This window comes from Dendropsophus ebraccatus, chromosome 5 (assembly GCF_027789765.1).
Source record: "Dendropsophus ebraccatus isolate aDenEbr1 chromosome 5, aDenEbr1.pat, whole genome shotgun sequence".
In the NCBI taxonomy this organism is placed as follows: Eukaryota; Metazoa; Chordata; class Amphibia; order Anura; family Hylidae; genus Dendropsophus; species Dendropsophus ebraccatus.
This window is the reverse complement of record NC_091458.1, coordinates 50,288,962-50,312,244: the sequence shown is the minus strand read 5'-3', so window position 1 is coordinate 50,312,244 and position 23,283 is coordinate 50,288,962. Positions and strand designations below refer to the sequence as shown.

The following is a 23,283-nucleotide window of genomic DNA, read 5'->3' as shown; positions in this document are numbered from 1 at the left end:
TATGATGTGTATACGCTCCAGCCGGGATCCCATACAAGAATAGGCAGTGTTCCACCCCGTAGAAAGTACAGCCGTTGTTGCCGATGGCAACAACAGCCGTACTTTTACGTAGTGTGAAAATAGCCTAAGGTCTGTTTCACATGGGGAGGTTTTGGTATTCATGATTTGCTCACAGGGGGAGATTTATCAAACATGGTGTAAAGTGAAACTGGCTCAGTTGCCCCTAGCAACCAATCAGATTCCACCTTTCATTTTCCAAAGAGTCTGTGAGGAATGAAAGGTGGAATCTGATTGGTTGCTAGGGGCAACTGGGCCAGTTTCACTTTACACCATGTTTGATAAATCTCCCCCAGTATTCTTGGTTCATCAGAAACTTGGTGAGGCTGGGACTTGTGGGTGTTTTACATGTGTGAAACCGGCCTAATGTCTGTGCACACTGGCATCATCTACACCTCCCTTCCTCTCTCTGTGAGCTGTGGCAGAGGGGTTGAGCCTGCCCTAATAGTGTGTTTACACAGACAGATTTTTGATGCTAAAGCCAGGAACAGAGTATAAACAGAGAACAGGTGACAAATGAAAGATTGGAATTTCTTCTCTTTTCAAATCCACTCCTGGCTTTGGCTTCAGTAATCTTTAAAATAAATCTGTGTAAACGCACCATAAGGCTCCCATTGACTTACATGGGAGCTTCATTGCCGAACTGTGCAGTAGTGGGGTTTGTTATGGGGATTTTCTTTTTAAGGTTTTTTTTTTTTTCCCCCATTTTTTTTTTATGTAGATTCAAAAGGAATGATAAACGTAAATGAATCCAGATAAAAAAATAAAGTACTCCAAAATACCTGCCCGGAATCGGGTGCTTTTAGTGGGAATATACACACATACACTGGGTATTTTCAGCTCTTGTTTCTCATACTTCATACGTATGCCCTTGTATAAATCATTTTGGAGATCCAATATGTGGATTAGTCCCACTACCCTCACAATTTCTGCTGTGTATTTTTCTAAACAAAATGTGGCAAAAACACAAGGGTTCTAAGGGTTTGTCCTGCTTGTTATTTAGTTTCTCTTTTAGGCAGCTTTTACTTGTTCTCACATTGTCCAATGTGAACGTACACTTACAATATTGGGGATTGCTACTGCTTTGTCTACAGAGATTTGTCTTCTGTCCTAACTGGACAGAATTTCTCAGCAGCGTAGGAGTCTGACATCTACTGGTGTATTGATGTACTGCAACAGTGTAGGGATTCACACTGTTTAAAGTGCTTATTCACACACAGCAGATTTTGTTGCAAAAACTTTTACAAATGAAAATCCATTCCATGTGTCTGGTGTTTTTATATAAAGGACATAGAGGGGAATGTATCAAGAGACGCGTTTTCTACGCAGCTCTAATCTCAGATTCGCCCCACTTTTTATGCCACCAGATCAAGTGGTGCATGTCTCTTGATAAATCCTTCAAGTTTGAGGCTCAAATCTACGGCAGCCCTGAGCTGGTGTAGATTTCGGACATAATTTTGTGCGAAATCACATAAAGTTACCCATTTATTTGCACAAGCCGAGGCTTTGCGTAAAAATTTGCAGTGTTTTGTCATTCTGTGCTAGACACAGACCATGATACCTATGGCCGTTCGTTTTTGCATGATAACGGTTGAATTCGAACGATAATCGTACGTGTAAACACAGCGAACGATCAAACGACCAGTAAAAAATCGTTCATTTTGATCTTTCAACATGTTCTCAAATCATCGTTGATCGTTCGCAAAAAATTCGCAGATTGTTCCGTGTAAACATTCTTTCAGCGATTTCACCTATGTGTGAGATAGGCTTAAACGATTGCATAGCGAATTTTCCGTACGATGTATCATTCCGTCTAAACGCTGATCGTTATAAAAGAAACATCGTTCACTCAATCGTTAATCGTGCGATCGGGCGAATTATCGCTCCGTGTAAAAGTACCACAAGTCTGATCAAGTCTGTGGCATGTGAACATGACCCAACATGTCACTGTAAGTTTTACATGATTTGTTTTTCTTTTTTTTTTTTTTTGTATCCTAGAGAGGAAGTTGGTGACCAAGAATATGCTTCATTATGTGAGAAACTAAAAGTATCCTTCCCTGTGAAATCCCGGGCCTGGCAGACATATAAAAAGATGATCGCTTCAGATTTGATTTTGGTAAGTGTCAAATGGTTTGTAAATTCCCCATGGGTGCAAGCTCCACACTAGGCCCTACCTGTTGGTAAATGTGTCACACAGCTCTACCCCACTTTAAAAAGTTATAGGTTGAGCTCTAACACATATATCAGTGTTGTCTATAACAGCCAATCAGAAAATGTAATGTGACTGATTACTCTGTAAAATGCTGACTTTACCTAGAACATAATTCTGGGTAGATGGAGATGAAAAATTTTAATCCCTAGCAATGTGCTAACTTTATAGCCACAAAAGTATGTGGAGACATCCTGATTATTGAATTGGTAAACATTAGTTGCTTAAAAATCAAGCACACAGCCATTCTCTATAGGCTCTATAGTGTTCACACTGTATGGTTTTTGTTGCCTTTTTAAACATGCATATTCTGTATTAATTAGTGAACTCCCATGTCTCTTGGTAAATTCAACAAAACTTACAACAAAAATGCACAGACTGAACACGGCCATAGACAAAAGGAACAGTTTTTGTTGGATTGCTAAAGCTGGACCATAGAACTTCTGTACCAAAATTTGCTGTGAAAATGCGCCCCAAATACTATGCATTGTCCACTACCTATTTTGGTGTGGATTATGTAAAGTAAATTTATCAGTTGGTTTAAAAATATGCAGTTGTGGATGTAATTTCTGCAGCTCCTGATTACTTTTTTTTTTTTTTTTTTTAAAGGAATGCCAATGTATCTGCACGAGGCACTCTCACCTATAGGCTGCGTTCACACTACGTATATTTCAGTCAGTATTGCAACCAAAACCAGGAGTGGATTAAAAACACAGAAAGGATCTGTTCACACAATGTTGAAATTGAGTGAATGGCCGCCATATAACAGTAAATAACGGCCATTATTTCAAAATAACAGCCGTTGTTCTAAAATAACAGCAAATATTTGCCATTAAATGGCGGCCATCCACTCAATTTCAACATTGTGTGAACAGATCCTTTCTGTGTTTTTAATCCACTCCTGGTTTTGGTTGCAATACTGACTGAAATATACTGACTGAAATATACATATACTGACTGAAATATACGTAGTGTGAATGCAGCCTAAAGGACCAAATGTAGGCTTCATATTCAATTACTTTGAAAAAAAATGTAGTAACGTTGAGTCCTACACAAAGGAAGAAAATGTACGGTCCAGAAATTGACTGAACATAGTCATTAGTATACGAGGTTTGATTCATTAAAGTGAGTAGGCCAATTGTGAGTATCCTGTCACCTTACCTTCCTGTCAGTTGGATGATATATACTCTGAATGTGAAGCCCTTTTCTAAAGTACACCTAGCCCTTTTTTTTTTTTTTTTTTTTTTTTTTTTTTTTTTTTTTTTTTCTTCAATGAACTAAAAAGTTTGGCCACTAAGGGGCGCTCCTTGGTTTATAGATGAGATGGTTGCTCAAAAGTATCTGTGCAGAGACACAATAACAAAGAGATTCTGAGCCAGTGTCACTTTTACTATATTTTTTTTTCCTATCTAAAAATGTAATATAAAATTTACCCCTAGACAAGCCCTTTAGGCGGTTTCCATAACTTCCGTTTACTTCTATAAGTGTTATGGGAACAGTGTAGCCTGTTTGGCTGTTGTCATAATCTAGGCAACCCCTGAGCACTGCCATTACCCCAGATGGAATAGGGATTCTATTCTACACACATATATATGGATCCAACACCTATAGGATATTTATGGCAGGTCCTGTGGATAAGTCTTAAAGGGGTTGTCCGGCGCTAAAAAATTATTCACAGAATAACACACATTACAAAGTTATACAACTTTGTAATGTATGTTATGTCTGTGAATGGCCCCCTTCCCCGTGTCCCACCACCCCCACCTGTGTACCCGGAAGTGTGGTGCGCTATACTCAACTGTCACGTGCCGACCACGGTCTCCGATCCTCAGCAGTGACGTCTTCTTCGGGCGGCCGGTGGATCTTCCCGAGTGCTGGACGCCCTCTGCAGCGTCATCCGAAGCTCAGCCGCGATTGGCTGAGCATAACTGTGCTCAGCCAATCGCGGCTGAGCGGCTAATGACGCGGCCACGTCATCAGCTGCGATTGGCTGAGCACAGTTATGCTCAGCCAATCGCGGCTGAGCTTCGGATGACGCTGCAGAGGGCGGCCGGCACTCGGGAAGATCCACCGGCCGCCCGAAGAAGACGTCACTGCTGAGGATCGGAGACCGTGGTCGGCACGTGACAGGTGAGTATAGCGCACCACACTTCCGGGTACATAGGTGGGGGTGGTGGGACACGGGGAAGGGGGCCATTCACAGACATAACATACATTACAAAGTTGTATAACTTTGTAATGTGTGTTATTCTGTGAATAATTTTTTAGCGCCGGACAACCCCTTTAAATGTCTGTGATAGTAATACCACTTTAAAGAAAAAATGGCTGGAAAGAAAGATTTGCAACCGAATTGCATGACAATTGCACCATAGCCTGGTGTGATTGGGAATTGAGCAACCAGAGTTACTCTTAGGGTCTGGCATAATATTCTAGTATATGTTTCCTCATAGAAGGTACATAACAGAAATATAGGAATTGTGGTATATATCAAAGTTAGCAACTTTATAAAATGTATCACATTCAGTTTTAAGACTGGTGGTATGTTCTTAAACCGTAAAAATAAAGGCAAAATATGGCTATAATTTTGAGACAGCCATAATTTAAAATATATTATGTGCTCCGTTGAAGTCAATGTGAAATCGTCGGTCAGTGCACACTGTATGGAATAACAGCCATAAAATAATGAACATGCACTTTAAGGCTATGTTTACACCCTGTAAGAGACTGGCCGTTCTGTGGCCTGGCCAGTTTACGGAACAGCCGGTCTCAGAAAAGATCACCCCGGCCGTTACTGCAATACCGGCCGGACGATCTTTAGCGCCGCTGAGTTCTGATGCGGGCACATTCCGGGCGCGCCCGAATCAGAACTCCCCACTGCATACAATGGAGCGTGCGGCCGGAGGGTGACATGTCAGTTTCTCGCAGCGCTGCCAGGGATCCCAGCCAGAGTGTATACTATGTGTATACACTCCGGCCGGGATTCCCTCAGCCTGCAGCTCAACATAAGTTCCGTACTAATCACGGCTTTTGTGATTACCACGTAACTTACGTTGTGTGAACATAGCCTAATGAGGTATTTTCACCTCAAAATGACAGGCGTACAAAAATACAGCCTCAAAAACATTGTGTGAACATACCCTAGGGCTACACAGTGATTCCCAGGTCTTTATGCTCGACCCCTTCCCTCATACAAGCGAATGAGGTTGTGCTGTGACCCACACCTTGGAGAAAATTCATTCTAGAATGACTAGAGATTCCTGGTCAGGCACTTGGGAATCGTTGTGTAGCCCCAGCCAAGGTTCTCTATGTAATTATTGATTTGTTGGTAAATAATTGTTTGCTCTAATAAATTAAATTTTTGCTGGTTAGCAGGAAAGGCTAAAGAAGACTGAAGCTTTGGGGCTATGCCTGTTCATTGCCTCTATTGACTCTGATAACATGACGTTTACATTTACTGAACTTCTACGAGCTTTAGGCATAAGGTAAAATTTTCTTGCTGCATATACTTTTCTACCTTCTGTCCATTTATGTTTAAAATTTTCTATACTACAATCAGTACATTAGTGTATTCAGTTGAATGATTGTCTGTAATTCACTTAGGGTCAGATCAACATTTATTATCTTCACATAAAGGCAGCTTGCTTGCTACCATTTAAGAGGAACTTTTCATTGTTTACTTCCCTAAGTTCTGTCCTGGTCTTGTGATGGACACACATATACACAGCTCCATACAAAATACAATAACACTACTGTGATCAGGACAGATGACTATCTCCTACAAATTAGAAATAGTTTAAAGCAACCCGTCAGTACCAGAGTATTTTGCCTTTAAAGCTGTTAGCAGCTCCTAATAGAGCTGCTAAAGCGTTCTCCTACCATATTATTTGTGCTGTCTTATGTTATGGCATATCTGAGAAAATGCTCTTTTATTCCAGCGAGCGAGGCAGGGAGTGAGCCGCAAAACAGTCATCAGGGCGGAGCCAGGGCCATAACAAGTTACGTCTGTCTGCCTGTCAGCGTGCTCTGCAGGAGTGGTGCCTCTTTGCCTGTCAGTCATCCCTGCAGAGCACAGCTCTCTCCCTTCCTCACTCACCCGAATAAAAGATCATTTTCTCAGATATGCCCTAACAGAAGACAGCGCAAAAAATATGGTAAGGGAATGCTTTAGCAGTTGTATTAGTAGCTGCTAACAGCTTTATAGGCAAAATACTGATTGGTACTCTTTAAAGGAGTGTTTCCATCTCAAAAAGTTAACTCTGGGGACAAATTTGTATTAATGTCAGTGGCAGTCTGACTGCTGGGACCACAACAATTCTGTGCTGATAGGTGTTAAAGTGTCACTGTCGTTATAACTTTGAAAATCAACAGTGGATGTGATATAAAGCAATTTTGCAATATACATTAATTTTTTTTGTTGTTATCATGCTGTAGAAAAAAGCTGAACTTACCAGAAATCCAGGTCCAGTCTCCTGAAGGCAGATTTTCTGACTTGTGCTGGTTTAAAAAAAAAAAAAAGAGACTAAACACAGGAATTTCGGTCAGTACAGAGAGCCATGGTCCAATGTGTCAATCAGTCACATGACTGCCTTCTCTCTGTGAGCGCTTGGATGGCCTGGGATACACAGGGCTTCCTGGGAGAAAACAGGAAGTGCCGTGTTCTCCGTGATAACTAAAAAATAAATAATGAATGTAAATTGCACACTTGCTTTACATCACATCTGTTGATTTAGATTTTGAAAGTTATAACGACAGTGACAATTTAAACAGAGTGTTCAGCCATAGCTCTACCAATTCTTTGTGGGTCCTCCTGACTTCTACAATGTTCAGAAGCCTCATAGAGAGTGAACCAACATTGGCTTTGCATGCGAAGGGTGCTGCTTTTATTTTTTCCCTGTTCTCAGGATCATGGGGTCTCAGGAATCGGATTCCCACCAATAGGGGATACATTTCTGAGATAAAATACCCCTTTAAAATATCTAGTTAAAGTGCAACTCCGGTGCTTCCCCCCCCCCCCCTCCCGGAAGTTAAATAAAGTATACATACCTGACTACAGTCGTCAACGTCCTCTTCTTCCGGGCGCCAGTTTGTGACAATGTCGTCACAGCAGGGGGCGGGCCAGGTCTTCATCCTCTTCGGCGTCTTCTGCTGAAGTGAATGGGACATGAAAAGGCTGCTGGTGCACTTGCGCACCAGCAGCCTTTTCATTGGCTGGACTGCATCACATGGCTCACAGCTTGCTCAGCCCTGATTGGCTGAGCTTGCTGGAAGCCATGTGATGCGCTCCAGCCAATGAAAAGGCTGCCGGTGCGCATGCACATCGGCAGCCTTTTCTCTTTCATTCACTTCACACAGACCCGGAAGTGAGGGAGTTCTGAAGACCCAGGGACGAAGGTGAGGGATCTGTGTTTTTTGTTTTTTTTCGTACCGCCGGAGTTGTCCTTTAATGACAGCACAAATTGTGAAAACTCAGAGCACTTGGTAGAGAGAAAAACTTCCAATCTCTACAGCTCCTTTTGGCTACAGGATATTGAAAGTTCTTTTTTTTTTTAATCTGTTTCTATTTTCTGATTCTATTTTTTTCTTAATTTTTTTTGTACATTATTATAAAGGCAGCCATATTGCCTTATGCTTTAAAGCTACATGGAAAACAATAGGCTGGAGGAACCCATACTATGGAAGAGTTTACTAGGCATGCTCTTTAACCTGTGCAGAGATCATTGTGCAGTGAAGGGGGGGAGGATGACTTCTAACCATCATTTATTGTAAATGGCCTGAACTATATACTGTGTCGCCTTTCTCCATAATCCTGTCTGTGATGACTGATGATTGTTGTCTGCGGAAAAGTAATCTTTACATAACAGGAAGTGTAATTTTTTTATTCCCTTTATTACTATTATATTTGCATTTCTCACAGACATTGCACTGATTTCCTTCTTTTTCTTTCAGTGTCAGTAAATGTTTTTGGCTTTTGAATCAAGTTGATATCAACATGGATAATCTGAGCACCAAAGTTGACAATGCAGTGTCAAAGCTTCAGAAAAAATATGAAACCACATGCAATTTATACCAAAAATTTCAGAGGTAACAGCTAGCTTTCGTAAGAATTGATGAAGCACTTTGTTTACCTGTATATTTTAGTCTCTGATTTTTGATATCACATTATCCCCTTGTTAGGCCATTAGTTAGAGATGAGTGCATTTACAGTACAAACAAAGTGAATCGCTTCCTTAGTTCTGCAATCTGCTTATCAGCCTTCTACTTTTGAAGTCCATTCTGCTCTGCCCTGTGCTGGAAAAGCTGGGTCCATTCCTGGCAGAAGCTTCCAAGGACTGGATTCTGCTTTTCCAGACACCCAGGGTGGAGTGTCATGGAGCGGCATGGGCTTCAAAAGCAGCAGGCTGATAAGCTGATTGCCGAGCTAACAAAGGGATTTCCTTCATTTGTACTGAAAATTCGCTCATAGCCATAGCACTATAGTTCACGTGATGCTTTTTTTATGACAAGGATCTGAAGTCTGTGTTAAAATATATGGGATAGGTTGATTGTGTGTCTTCCTCCTTCAATGGTAAACGATTCATCCCACTCACTATGACATTGAAGGTGTCGCAAACTTTTGACATGTCTCTATGGCATATCAAGAAGTTTAGTTGTGTGTGTGTGTGTGTGTGTGTGTGTGTGTTTTTTTTTTTTGTAGTAATAAATTAGGCACCTGGCCTGGAGAGGAGCAGCTTTCCTCACTGCCTAGCTCAATGTGATTAACGGGTTTCTCTTCACAAACAAAGAGAAATTTGAATACATTGTTTTAAAGAAATCATTCAGTAAAACATAGTGTAGAATCAGGAGACTCATCAGTAATTCATGTCACCCATTATTCCTTTTAACAAGATAAACAAGTAATTTTGACTGTGTCACCTGAGAAGGCCTTTTCAGGTACGTATCTGTAAGGTTAACCTTAAGGGGACACAGCCAGTTTTCATTTTTTGCGCTTTCCTTTTTTTCCTCCTTGTGTATATAAGGCCATAGCACTTGCATTTTTCCACCTAGAGACCCATATGAGCCCTTATTTTTTGTGCTACTTATTGTACTTTGCAATGGCAGACGTAATTTTTGCCTAAAATATGCTGTGAAACCAGAACAGTTTATTCATTAATAATTTGTATGTATTTTTTTTAAGCAGATGGGAGAAAATGCTTGTGTTTTTTTCTTTCTTAGGACCATCGATAACATCTTTATTGAACAGACAAATAATCAGTAAGTACACTTTTCATTTTCTTCAGTCTTGTCTTGTTACCTGAAGCAAACCATGTGGGCTTTAGTGAGCATGGCTAAGGCTAGATTCACACTGACTGCATTTTTGCATCCGCTTTAGTACATTTCATTTTAACATACAGAAAAACATGGCAAATAGTGTCTCTGTGTGTGTCTGTCTGTGTGTGTGTGTGTGTGTGTATATATATATATATATATATATATATATATATATATATATATATATATATATATATAAAGACAATGGTAGACTGATCATACAGTATTGAATGCCTTATAATGGCATCTGTTATTTTCCTTTAAACAGACAGGAAAAAATCCAGTGTGAGGCAAAATTCATACACTGACGTTCGTCTTTTTGGAATTCTGTAATTTTGAGGCCAAATCCGTTATTTCAAAATAAAGGATGTCCAAAATGATGGCTGTTGAACAGCTAAAAAAAGATGGTGTGTGAACTTAGCCTGAACCTAGCCTAAGCATGTTAATTTGCAATAAAGGAACCAAGCCATCTCAAATCTTCCAGCCCCTGACAGTCATAGTTGAACTGAATGCATATGTCTTTTTTTTTTTTTTTTTTTTATCTTTTATATGTATTTTATAAAATATTCCCCTGTTAACCTATATATGTTTTTTTTTTGTTAATACGGTATATGCATTCTAGCTTGTAAGATTCTAGTTAAGAGTGCCGGCAGATCTTATCCTTCCAGTCTGTATTTTGTATTAATGTTCTAGCTAGTGGTTTTGTTCAAATATTTTATGTTTAACATACAGGACCTCTTCAGATTCTGGTAAACCTTACCTTATGAGAAGCTCTTGGGTTACCTTCATTTTAGCTAAAGGTAAGAATGTTGAAAAAATTTAATGGTGTTATTTTGTGACCATGTGTTAATAAAAAGTAGGAGTGCCTTTATATATCAACCTTATTTACTATATTTCTCTTTATCTCTATTGTATTTAACGTTAGGCCAGATTTACACATCCGTTGTCTTGCTGATAGCAGCAGACCTGCGGTTGTGCAACCTGTCTGCAAACCTGTCCGCATATGCATGGACTACTTCATTCAGGATCGGTAATCCTTGCTGCAAATGTGGGCCGTATTGCCCGTTTTTTTTGTTTTTTTTTTGCCATGGTTTCTGTCCACATTTATGGATCTGCAAATGTGGACAGAATAAGCAGATGAGTGAATAAGGCCTTAGTTTCAACTTGTAAAATAGGAGACCATATTGATGTTTTCTGGAACTGAGTTGTCAATTTCTTTCTCTTTTTATTCAGGGAAAGTTTTGCAGATGGATGATGACCTAGTGATCTCCTTCCAGCTGCTGCTCTGTGTCCTGGAATATTTTATCAAGCGATCGCCATCAGATGCTCTCAAGGAACCATATAGTATGCTAACTCTTGTAATGTTTTAAGCAGAAGTTACTAAGATCTAGGTTATGTTTACCTACAGTAAAATAAAAGCAAAATCTGACAGTTATATAGTAAAAATCAAGGCCATATTTTACTTCTAATAATGTGCTACTTTAAAGTCAATAGAAAAACAGAAGTTTGTGCATACACTGACAATTTTCCATAGATTTTTATTTACAATGTTATTAGCTTCTAAATTTATTTTCTCTGTGTATCTCAGATGTTAAAGGAGTTATCCAGGATTAGTAAAACACAGCTACTTGTAAAAACAGCTTTATCCCTGTCCAGAGGTTGTGCATGGTATTGCAATTCAGCTCTATTCACTCTAATGGAACTGAGCTAAAAACACATTCAAATTGAAGGTGCTGTTTCTGGAAGAAAGCAGCTGTGTTTTTACTGTGTGACAGAGGTTTCTGGTCTGTCACAAATTGGACCTGATAGTATGTCTGTGTTACATTGTAGGCGTAATGTTCTCTCGGCTAAAATCCGTGTTAATTTGGATGCAGAATCCCTAAAAACATAGAAGGTTGTCGACAGAAAAAGACCACTGGGTCCATCTAGTCTGCCCTTTTTAGTATTTCCATTTTTATTATCTTGGGATAGATATATGTTTATCCCAGGCAGGGTTACATTCTGTTATTGTAGATTTTCTAACCACATCTGCTGGAAGTTTGTTCCAAGCATCTACTACTCTTTTAGTAAAGTAATATTTTCTCACAGTGCTTCTGATCTTTCTCCCAACTAACCTCTCGCTGTGTCCTCTTGTTCTTGAGTTCAGTTTTTCTTTTATACTAAAAACACTTCCCTCCTGAACCTGATTTTGTCCTTCAACGTACTTAAAGGTTTCAACCATGTCCCCCCTTTCTCTTCTTTCTTCCAGACTATACTCATTCAAATCCTTAAGTCTTTCCTGATATGGTTTATGCCTCACACCCTCCACCATTTTTGTGGCTCGTCTTTGGACCCGTTCTATTTTATCAATATCTTTTGTAGGTGAAGTCTCCAGAACTGGACACAGTATTCCAGATGTGGTCTCACCAGAGCTCTATACAGTGGGATCACAATCTCCCTCTTTCTACTGATTATACCTCTTACTATACAGCCCAGCATACCATTAGCTTTCCCCACCGCCTGGTTGCACTGGTGACTCATTTTAAAGCTGTCAGAAATCACTACCCCTAATCCAATGCTGATTTCCACGTCAAAATCAGTGTGTTTAAGCATGAAATTTCATCTGCTTTCAACTTTAGTGGGAATCTCTACTTAACTCTGAAAATCTATTTGGCTTTTTTTTTTAGCGTGAGGGAAAAAAAAGCAACATCACTATTATGGCAATTTTTGTATGGAATCAGTCCAGAGTTCTCCCATTGTAAATTTCATATGTCGGGGTATGTGCACACGGAGTTATTTTAACGGAAACTCTGTTGCGGAATTCTCAGCTTGCGGCTGCTCACAGACTGCAGCTGGCGTGCGCATCTCCACCCGTGTCATAGACTCCATTCTATGCACGGGCGGATTCTTTCATCCGTTCAAAGAATGAACTTGATCAGATAAAGAATCCGCCCGTGCACAGAATGGAGTCTATGACACGGGTGGAGATGCGCGCGCCAGCTGCAGTCCGCGATTGGGTGCGAGCTGAGAATTCCGCGACGGCGTTTCCATCAAAATTACTCAGTGTTCACATACCCCTAACTGTATAAAAAACACAGAATTCAGATGCAGGTTTCCACAAGGATTCTGTTATGAACTTTCTGCTTCTTTATTTATGGTGTTAACAACCCCTCACACTGACAGCAATAAACGATCAAAGAATCACAGCTTCTAGTCACCTAAAGTATATAAAAAAGTATACCATAGTATAAATGGGAAAAAAATTACTTTATATACAAAATAATAGTAGTAAACCTAAAAAATAAATATGGTATTAAAAACAGCCTGATGTGTCATCATAAAAATGCACCAATATGATTTTAAATGCCCACAAAGGAAATAAAAGTTAGGACTCTAAAAACAACCATGCAAGGATCCTCTGGTTGGATGGTATGGAGTTTGGATGGCATGTGTCAGTTTGATATTATGTTAGAAAATTACAAACAACCTTGGATGCCATCTAGCAAACTTCAATGCACTTTCCTTGCTAATATTTTTGTGACTAATGACTGATTAGGTTTCTGCTTTTTTTCTTGAGTAAACCATTTAACATCATTATATGAATGTCAATATGCACTAATTCTGCTGTCACTTGACTGTAGAGAGCGCAGTGAATGGGATATCTGTCAGTGGACCAACCCGTTCGTCCCGACGTGGTCAGAACAGGAACACAGCGACGTCACAGAAGTCTGAAGCAGACACCAGGGTTATAGAAGCTCTTTGTAAGGCGAACGAATGTCCAGTTGATGAGGTAATAATTTCCCTGTTTTTAGTTTGTTTGGTTGAGGAAGAACAAATAGGTTTCACTTCAAATATAAATAGGTAGAGACGGGCAGAGGATTGCTTTATACTATCAGACATTTCTCCATTACTACTCTTCCTGTCTCTTTTCTTCAAAAATACACATCTGTTGGAGGCATTTCAGATTTGGAAAATCTAGAGCTGCTAAAAATCCAAGTGCAAGAGAAAAAGAAAATCTTTTTCTCTGGCATATTTAAAGTGTACTTGTCGCAAAGCTTCTCTCCCCAGATCAGCATACAGTCACAGCTTATGCCGTTGTATCAGATTGCTGTGTATATGTCCCATGTCTGATGAGCTCCTTGCACAAGCCCTCTGCTAATCAGAAAAAATAATGCTATGTTTACATGGAACGATTATAGTTCTAATTTTCGCTATAACCATGGCATTTAAGCGATAATTGTTCCGTGTAAACACAGCAAACGATCAAGCGACGAGCGAGAAAACGTTTATTTTGGTCTTTCAGCATGTTCTCAAATCATCGTTGGTCGTTTGCTAAAAATTCGCAGATCGCTTCTTGTAAACAGTGTTTCAAAGATTGACCCTATGTGAAAGATGGGCTTAAGCGATGTTAAAAACGATCACAATAATAATTTTTCTAACGATTTTTCTCAGTCTAAACGCTGATCGTTATGAAATCCAAATTGTTGCTTCAAAATCGTTAATCGGCAGATCACTGGAAAGAGGTGGTTGGTTCCTTCTACCCCACGGTGGTTAGTTCATGTGATTAGCTCATGCAGATGCGTTTTCTTTTAAGGTTATACTACACTCCGGAGCGTCTCTGCAGGATGGGGGTACTAACTACTAATACCTGCTTTAGGTGTCAGGCCGCAGTTGGCTCCTTTATGCATTCTGTTTGGGAATGCCCTAAGGTGTCCCCATTCTGGAGCGAGGTCATGGAATTCCTATCACAACACTTTGAATTTCCACTAATTTTTACTCTTAAGGGTTGTCTCCTGGCAATTATTAATGACGTAACTCAGAACTGTTACTATTGTATGTTCATTAGGTTTCTTTTGATCTGTGCCCGAAAAATTGTTGTTATGGCGTGGAAAAGCCCAGACACACCATCCCTTGCCCACTGGATACAGTTTGCGAACAAATATGTTCCATTATACCAGTCACTATATGAAAGCAGGAAATGCCCCCAAAAAATTTAAAAAGATCTGGATCCACTGGTTGTTGTCAGCTGCGACCCCTGTGTAGAGACTGTCTGTATGTTTGTGGATTTGGGAGGTGTGTCGAGGGGAGAGGTTGCCCGGTATGTATAGAAGTATAAATGTGTCGGGCGCTTGTTGTTGGTTTCTATGTCCTGTTGTTCTTTTTGGAGGATAGATACTTGTTTGCTACCGCTGAATTCCGTTGGGTAGTCATAATTTACCCTGTTTCTCGGTGACACTTACTACTGTCCTGTGTGCTCAGATGGAGCTACTTCTGTACTGTGTACTACCACCATTTCTTTCTAATTCACCAACATGTGTTTTGCTTTCTTGTAAGTGAAAAATGTTAAATAAATTCTTAAAAAAAAAATAAAATCTTTAATCGTTTGGGCGAATAATTGCTCCGTGTAAACACAGCATAAGCCAGATAAATCACAATAGTTCAGGCTGATTGATACATGGTGCATCTGTAGACTCTCTAGTCCAAAGCCTTTCTAGTCCAAAGCCTTTTTACACCACCTGATGCACGGCCATTTGCAGCCGCAAATGAGCGCCAATCATTAAGTTCAGAGCTCGTCTGCATGGCCAGTCGGAAGGCCGCACAAAGGATTGCTGTGTTGGTATTGGCCACACACCTCCTGTTTAGAGACAGGTGCAGCCCATAATAATACTTTTTACCACCACACAAATCAGCGGGTGAGCAGCCATTTGCTCGTGCGTTGGCTGATCTTTGGCTCTCACACGGGTCAGTGATAATCGACTTGTGCAAAAAGGGCCTTTGGTTTGCACACTTTCATTTTAGTTTACGTGAATTATTAGTTGGCATACTTCAGGCAAAGGCAATTTGGCCTCTTTCCCTGTATACAGCACCCTCTTTATGAACACATTTTCCTGTTCTTTTTGGCACACACAGCATAAATGTGTCAGTTGCTGTGCACCACAATTTAAGTATATGTGGAGCCAATATTCTGAAGCATGATGCATAATAAATGTGGTCACTTGCGTTTCTTAATGGAAACATGATTTGTGATCTAGAAAACACTAACATGATATAGTTTATTGACGTTCCCCATTATCTGCAATGCAAAATAGGCGAAATCCTAAAATTGCCGAATTGATGAGTAGTTTGTTACTTTGTTAACCAGAAAATAATAATTTTGTGAATATTACATTTGTCAGAGTATCCTATGATTCGCTCAGGTCACTCAGGTCTATACACAATTCTTGTACTGACTAATAACAGTATACTCATTCTGATCCACATTTCCTTATTCCCTTAGGTAAAACATGTCTATGTCTCTAGCTTTGTTGACTTTCTGGACTCTGCTGGGATTTCCTGTATTGAAGGGTTCCCAAAGGTATGTTAATAACTGTTTTGTTACTAGTTTTATGTTTGTTCATTGTTGCTGTTTATGATTTTGAACATAGTGATCATCATCTGCGTCCTCTGTTTTCCTTAGTTAGTCCTTGATGGTAGGCCTGTCATATATTTGCATAAAGTAGGATTTCTTGATTTTACAGAGCTGTAGAGGGGTTGTTCACCAAACAAAAAATGCTTTCAAATTAACTGGTGCCAGAGAGTTGTAATTTATTTCTATTAAAAAAAATCTCAAGTCTTCCAGTACTTATCAACTGCTGTATGTCCTGCAGGAAGTGGTGTTTTCTCTCCAGTCTGACACAGTACTCTCTGCTGCCACCTCTGTCCATGACAGGAAATGTCCAGATCAGTAACAAATCTCCATAAAAAAACTCTCCTGCTCTCCAGACTGGAAAGAATACACTGTTTCCTGCAGGACATACAGCAGCTGATCAGTTCTTGGAAGACTAGAGATTTTTTGATAAAAGTAAATTACAAATCTCAAGGACTTTCTGGCACCAGTTAATTTGAAAACAATTTATTTTTGGTGAACTACCCCTTTATTATACCATATATACAATTATAGCACTCAGTTGCTTAGACTTTGCAAATGTGGCTGTGCATGAACCTCTATTGCCAGCAGGATCACCATGCATTTGCAACCACTGCAAGAACTCACTCTCACATTTGCAGCATAGCAGTTCATATGGAGCTCTCTTTACTTTTGAACGTCAGATGATGTCGGTAGCAATAGGGGTCGTACACGATGAAAACTCACTGGCCGACCCCTTTGTTCTCTAAGGGCTCGTTCACACAGAGCAAAAGCAGCTGAATTTCTGCGCTGAATCAGCGCTGAAATTTCAGCCGTTAAAATAAGTGCAGAGCTAATTTCCATTGTGTTGAATGGAAATTCTGCTCTGCAGTTCACATGGTGGAATTTCCGCACTGAACTAATGCACTTTCCGCCAGAAGAATGAACATGTTTGTTCTTCCGCTAGCAGAAGCCTATACAAACCAATGGGGCTCTGGTTTTTTGTTTCAGCGCGGAATACGCGCGGAATCAGCGTGGAATACAAGCGGAAATTACGCGCTAAATCAGCGCGGAAATGGGGAAAAAAGGTGGGAGGAGGATTCTAGTATATATTCTGGTATAGTCTAGTTTACTCACCAAATACTCGCTGAATTTCAGCGCTGAATGCATGCGGATTCAGCGCGGATTCCTCGAGTATTCCGCGCTGAATTTGTCAAGAGCTGATTACGAGCTGAACACTTTCCTAGGGGAATACGCAGGGATTCTGCTTACATTCTGCTTATATTCTGCTCGGAATTCAGCGTCAGTTGTTTTCAGGCGGAAATATTTCCTTGCGTAATCCGCCCCTTTTGCTCTGTGTGAACGTAGCCTAAGAGATTAAAAAAAATAAAAAACTATGTAAAGTGCTGTGGAATTTGTGTGTGCTATACAAATAAAAGTATTATGAAAAAAAAAAAAGCCAGAGTCTCTCAGGCTGCGGCTTACCTCTCCACTCCCCGTAGAGAACGCAGACATGTTCGGTCGTGCTGAACTTTCCTGTTTATGGGGAAGATGGGAGAGGTAACTGACAGTGGAACCAACGTTTGCCAGCAGTTATATGGACACCTTAACGCTCCCTCCTCATGTGTAGGAGAGGTGATGTAATAAAAGTATCACTTTGGGTTTTCTGCCATATGCTTTTACTTTGTTTGTAGAGGGTCAGACCTCCGGGATCCCTACTAATCCTTAGAATCAAGGGGATGCATCGCTATATCTTTCCTTTTTTTCAGTGAATAGGACCAGCAGCTGTTCCTTTCACAGCGGGTGACCAGGAGCACCACTGTGCAGAGAAAGGAGAGATCAGACCTAAACTATACCCTAGTAGCGTCTCCTGCTAGGTTTCATTCACCTACTTTAATCCATTGAGAACTACTCTGCATAGCTGACAGAAAAACAATGTTTAAAGCTTTAGGGTAGTATATGTAGTACTAGTATTGTGTGACATTAGCAGAGCTAAAAGCCCCCAAATGCCACAACTAGAGCATGCTGCAGCGTCATATACGTTTTTTGTTGTTTTTTTTTTTTGTATGGCAGGTTTATGTATATAATGACATTTAGTTTACATTAGATAGATAGATATAATTTACATTCTGCATACATTGCACAGTGCCTAATTAGCAGCCCTCCAGAGCTATTGTAAATTAGTAAACCAGACAGTGCTCTAGCATCAGCATTCTGGTACACACAGCCCCCCAGTTTTGCTTAGGACGTGTGCACACAGGCAAAAACGTTGTCCATGTTGTGGGGGTGGGGGGTGTTTGAGGACCTCACAGAAAATAGTGACATGCCAATTTTTGTTTCTTCATGGTTCCCCTTTTTCTATTCAAATAAATGAGATCTTTTATTTATTTATTTTTTTTAGTTGTAGCACTAACATTGCAGCCCTGTCATTCTCTGGGTCAGTGGTGGACCCGGATGTGTGGATTTTTTTTTCCTAATAAAATGTGTGGACAGGTTATTGCTTTTCCATATACTTTTATGTAGCACATTATTGTGTATTCAATGTAAAATAATGGTTCTGTGTTTCAGGTTGATGCTATCTCACAACAGTATGGAGAACTTTATCAGAAGAACAAAGATATAGACGAAAGACTGTTTTTGGAAAATGACAACACTCTAAAAGTTGATTTCCGAGAAAGGTAAATGGTTAAAGTGTCAGGTTTCTTGAAATATTTGTTACATTATTACACTTGAAAAAGTTAATGAATAATGGTTTGAAGTCACTTCACTATTTCTTCTAGCATAAAATTGGTTTGGGGTCTTGGTGAAATTTAAAGAATCTATAACATTATTAGTTGAAGAGTACATAGGATCCCATTTTGTAACATTGTAATTCACACAAGGTTGGATCTTTGTCACAAATGGCCATAATATACACTGAAATAGCGAAGATGTCTACATGCTTAGCATAGAGGTACGCTATACTTTTTTTTTCCTATTGATCGTCTGATACATGGATCATTTGCGTCCTCTAGGAAAAGGAATGAGAACAATGCTGAAACCTCTAGGGTCTGTGCTTTTAACAGAGAGGATTAGCACAGCTTGCTTTTTTTTTTTTTTTTTTTTTTTATAGCATTGCTAAGGGCATGAGGGCATTTTTGGTTTGCTGATTAACCCCTTTAGGACTTAGTGAATTTTTGTTTTTGCACTTTTGTTTCTTTCCTTCTCATGTTTAACCCCTTAGGGTCAAAGCCAATTTGCACTTTTGCTTTTTCCACTTTATGTTTAAAAGGCCATAGCACTTGCATTTTTTTACCTAGAGACCCATATGAGCCCTTATTATTTGCGAAACCAATTGTAATTTGCAATGACAGGCATTATTTTTCCATAAAATATGCTGCGAAACAGGAAAAAAATTAATTTGTGCTGTCAAATTGAAAAAAAAAAAAAGGAATTTGTTTTGATTTTGGGGAGTTTTGCATTTACGCCGTTCGCCCTATGGTAAAACTGACTTGTTATGCGTGTTCCTCAAGTCGTTACGATTGCAACGATATGTAATATGTGTAACTTTTATATTATCTGATAGCCTGTAAAAAATTCAATCCATTGTTAACAGATAAATGTTCCTTAAAATCGCTCCATTCCCAGGCTTATAGCGCTTTTATTCTTGGGTCTATGGGGTAGTGTGAGGTTTCATTTTTTGCGCCATGACATGTACTTTCTATCAGTACCTTGATTGCGCATATGCAACTTTTTGATCGCTTTTTATTACATTTTTTTCTGGATTTGATGCGTCCAAAAATGCGCAATTTAGCACTTTGGAATTTTCTTGCGCTGACGCCGTTTGTCGTGCGAGATCGGGAATGTAATTAATTAATAGTTTGGGCAATTACGTGCGCGGCGATAGCAAATATGTTTGTTTATTTGTTTATTTATATTTGTAAAATGGGAAAGGGGGGTGATTTGGACTTTTATTAGGGGAGGGGATTTTTTATTAATAAAAAAAACATTTTTCTTTTTTTTTTTTTTTTTTTTTTTAACTGTAACTAGAAGTCCCCCTGGGGGACTTGTATATACACAGCACTGATCTCTCATAGAGATCAATGCTGTGTATGTACACAGCAAAGATCGATTACATCGGTCATAGATTGCTTTGGCCTGCTGCAGGCCACAGCAATCTATTGCCGAGCCGCGATCAGCGTTATTGCGATGCTGTTGTTTTTCCTTTGGTGGTAAGGGGTTCGTCTGTACGTCGTGTGCTGTGTGGTAAAACAGAGAAATCTTCGTTACTTAAGTCAGTATGATTACAACGATTCCCAGTTTATAAAGCTTTTATTTTATTTTACTTTATGAAAATTTGTAATAATCCCTAGGAGACTTCTATAAGCAATACTTTGATTGCTCATAGAGATCAATGCAGGACATAGGCCTCATCTTCACTCGGTTGCTACAGGCTGCCCCCCCCCCCCCACCGGACCGACAATAAATACATTTACAGGTTATTTAATTGCCAGTCCTCTGCTGCTATCAGCCACAGTGTTAAAAACAGACTCCCGTCATGTGTCATCAACGGGTTAAATCTTGGGCATGGTAGTATTTTAGGTTATCCTTCTAAACTTTTTTTTTTTCTTGAAGCACTGTATATTTCCTGTGATTAGGGCTGCCATAATGGCAATTGGGAAGGCAGAATCCGTAAAATACCATCAGTCAGGCACCTGATCTCATGAGTTCAAATATAAGGCAGTATAATCCACCTTAATGACCACTGTGAGAAGGCATTTTGGCTGTCATTAAAGAGATTAAATAGTATTGCTGGAAAGAAGCCAAAATGGCTGTGAGATGAATGAAGAAATAAGAGTAGTTCCTCAGCCATACTGCAGGATATGGGTGTGTTCAGAGCTGGGTGTACATTAGCTAGTATGTGTAGATAGTACTTAAGCTTTTAATATACTACACATATGTATATATAATATATATATATACATATATTTTTTTTTTATTTCCCAATCCTGTGCAGATTTTTCTTTTTTTCTACTTTTTGGGGTCCAAGAGGCTGCGCTTAAGTGTCCTGCAAAATTACTGTATACATCCTGAAATATGCTGGATGTAGTCACTAGTAGCCTAAGGTCAGCCCACTAAGCTCAATAGGCCCATTTTAGTTATGCTGATGTTTCCCCAGAAGTTCAGTATTATCAACAGCCTTCGGACAAACATTCATTGGGCTTACCACAAGGAAAGAGAGAACTGATGTCAGACTTTTCTGGAGGCGGCTTATTTCTAAAGAGAATAAAGGGATTGGACAATATAAAACAAAGCATCATGGCTTATTCTCTTTTCTTTTCCGACATCATCTGTCATCTGGCTTTGCCGAATTTTGTCTGTGTGTAGGGGCCATTAGACTAGCTTTACACATTCAACTTGTTACTGTTTATTTAACTGATTTTTTTTCTTATACTTTTTGTCCAGTTTGGAACAGGAGAGAACACCTCGAAAGAGCAATTTAGAAGAATCTGCTGTAATTCCTCCACAGACACCAGTCAGGTGAGCTTTTACTGATGTGTGAAGTGGCTGAGTTCCTCAAAATTACAGTTTTGCCTCTAAAAAATAAAGAGGAAGTTTCATCTACAGTCTTGACATGTGTTTTGTGTCTAAAAGTCACACATTTTTTTTTGTTTATTCAAGCAAAAAGTTGCACATTTTTGCACAAACTTCTGCTCAAAACTTTGCGACTTTCAGGCCCCCATTCCCCCTTACAAGTTTAAAATGTGTGTGATAGCCCGCAATTGTTTTTTGTAGCTCCTCTTACTAGCAAATAGTACTCAATATGCGCAAGTTTTATGTTTTTGCACTTTTTTTTTTTTTTTTTTGCACAAAGATTAGAGCAATCTTTAATTTTTTTTTTCCGACATACATTCAAGCAGAGCAGTATGTATACACAAATTTATGGACATTATTTTTCACTCAAAACAATGGCTGTTGTTTTGAGTATCAAAAAACGGATGTTGTTTTACATGAAAAATTGCATTGAAGTCTATGGACATCGGCTGAAAATACATTGTGTGAAACAACGGTCGTTGTTTGCATTGACTTCAGTGCAAATCATTGCATTATGAAAAGAACAGTTTTTGTTTTAAATGAAAACAACGGCTGTTCTTTTCATATAATGTACAGTGTGTGAACATAGCCTGAGTGTGATTTTTGATAAATAGGGATAAGGCTACACATGTTCTTAACTGGCATAAGCAGAGCAGATCATACGTCGCAGATCATGAATTCCCCCTATGTCTCTTGTTTTCTGTCAATTGTAGTAATAATATTAGTGCATGTAGTAAGTTAATTCTTTCATATTATATTTTTTTTTATTAATAGTAACAACTTATGTATTGGCAATAATTTCTTTCTTTTCATTTTGTCTTTTAAAAAGAGCGGCAATGAACACAATTAACCAGCTGATGACGATTTTACATTCATCTAGTGATGAACCATCAGAAATTCTTAACTCTTATTTTGAGGTAGGTCATAATGATATATAGTAAATCACAGTCTGAACAGTGCTGTCTTGATATACTCATAATGGTGTAGATTGGCTAAAATACAGAATAAGTCTGCTAATCTAAAGGTCCCCATACACATTAGAAAAAGGTTATCTGTACCTGGCCTCCTGCCTTCATACCTGATAGATGTTGTGAGAGAGAAGGAACTGACCTGTTGGCTATCGGCTTCCCAGTCATGTATGTGCTGACAGATCTGACTGTGGCAGCACCCTACCTCTGCTTTTAAATGTACAGGTAACTGTATAGTGAAATACATAATACATTAATAAAATCAATTAGATAATAGACTGTCTCCTAGAAATTGATTTAAAAAATTTTTTCCCATTATTTTGCTACATTGAAGTTGATGAATAGCCTGTAATACTATAGTAACGTTTATTTATTACAGAACTGTACAGTAAATCCAAAGAACACTATTATTGAGAGAGTGAAACAATTGGGCCTGGTGTTTAGACAAAGGTTTGCAAGTGCAGTTGGACAAGCCTTTGCAGAAATTGGATACCAGGTAATATCTTAGAAGGTGTAGACATCTTAAAGTGACACTGTCATCCCCTTTTTGCATTAAGACTGCTCTACACAGGGGTAAAGGGTAAATTAAGAAGTTTTCATGCCTCATTTTCTATCATACCTCATGATGCTTGTTCCAGTAAAAAGCGATCTTTTATCATCTGGGATTGGGATACCTGGGCAGGCTTCACAACCAAAGCGCCATTAAGCCACGCCCCCTTTGCGACGTCATCACCGGATAGGTCCCGCCCCCTCAGCAGCCATTGGAAGGGTCGGCCTAAAGGTCTATGCCCCACCCCTCACTA

The 23,283-nt window shown here is 39.3% G+C and overlaps 1 protein-coding gene across 3 annotated transcripts in view; it reads left to right on the top strand.

The window, feature by feature from the left end:
- The window catches only part of RB1 (RB transcriptional corepressor 1), a 117,372-nt gene that overhangs the window by 3,327 nt on the left and 90,762 nt on the right, over positions 1-23,283 (top strand). For 2 of the 3 annotated variants that reach the window (XM_069970145.1, XM_069970143.1), the window contains exons 2-13: positions 2,056-2,173; positions 5,636-5,748; positions 8,213-8,347; positions 9,479-9,517; positions 10,307-10,374; positions 10,808-10,918; positions 13,195-13,343; positions 15,831-15,908; positions 18,507-18,616; positions 21,384-21,458; positions 22,342-22,429; positions 22,860-22,976. In XM_069970145.1, the coding sequence (XP_069826246.1) occupies positions 2,056-2,173; positions 5,636-5,748; positions 8,213-8,347; positions 9,479-9,517; positions 10,307-10,374; positions 10,808-10,918; positions 13,195-13,343; positions 15,831-15,908; positions 18,507-18,616; positions 21,384-21,458; positions 22,342-22,429; positions 22,860-22,976 (1,201 nt within the window). The remainder of the gene's footprint in view (positions 1-2,055; positions 2,174-5,635; positions 5,749-8,212; positions 8,348-9,478; positions 9,518-10,306; positions 10,375-10,807; positions 10,919-13,194; positions 13,344-15,830; positions 15,909-18,506; positions 18,617-21,383; positions 21,459-22,341; positions 22,430-22,859; positions 22,977-23,283) is intronic. The other variant, XM_069970144.1, reaches the window with a different exon arrangement.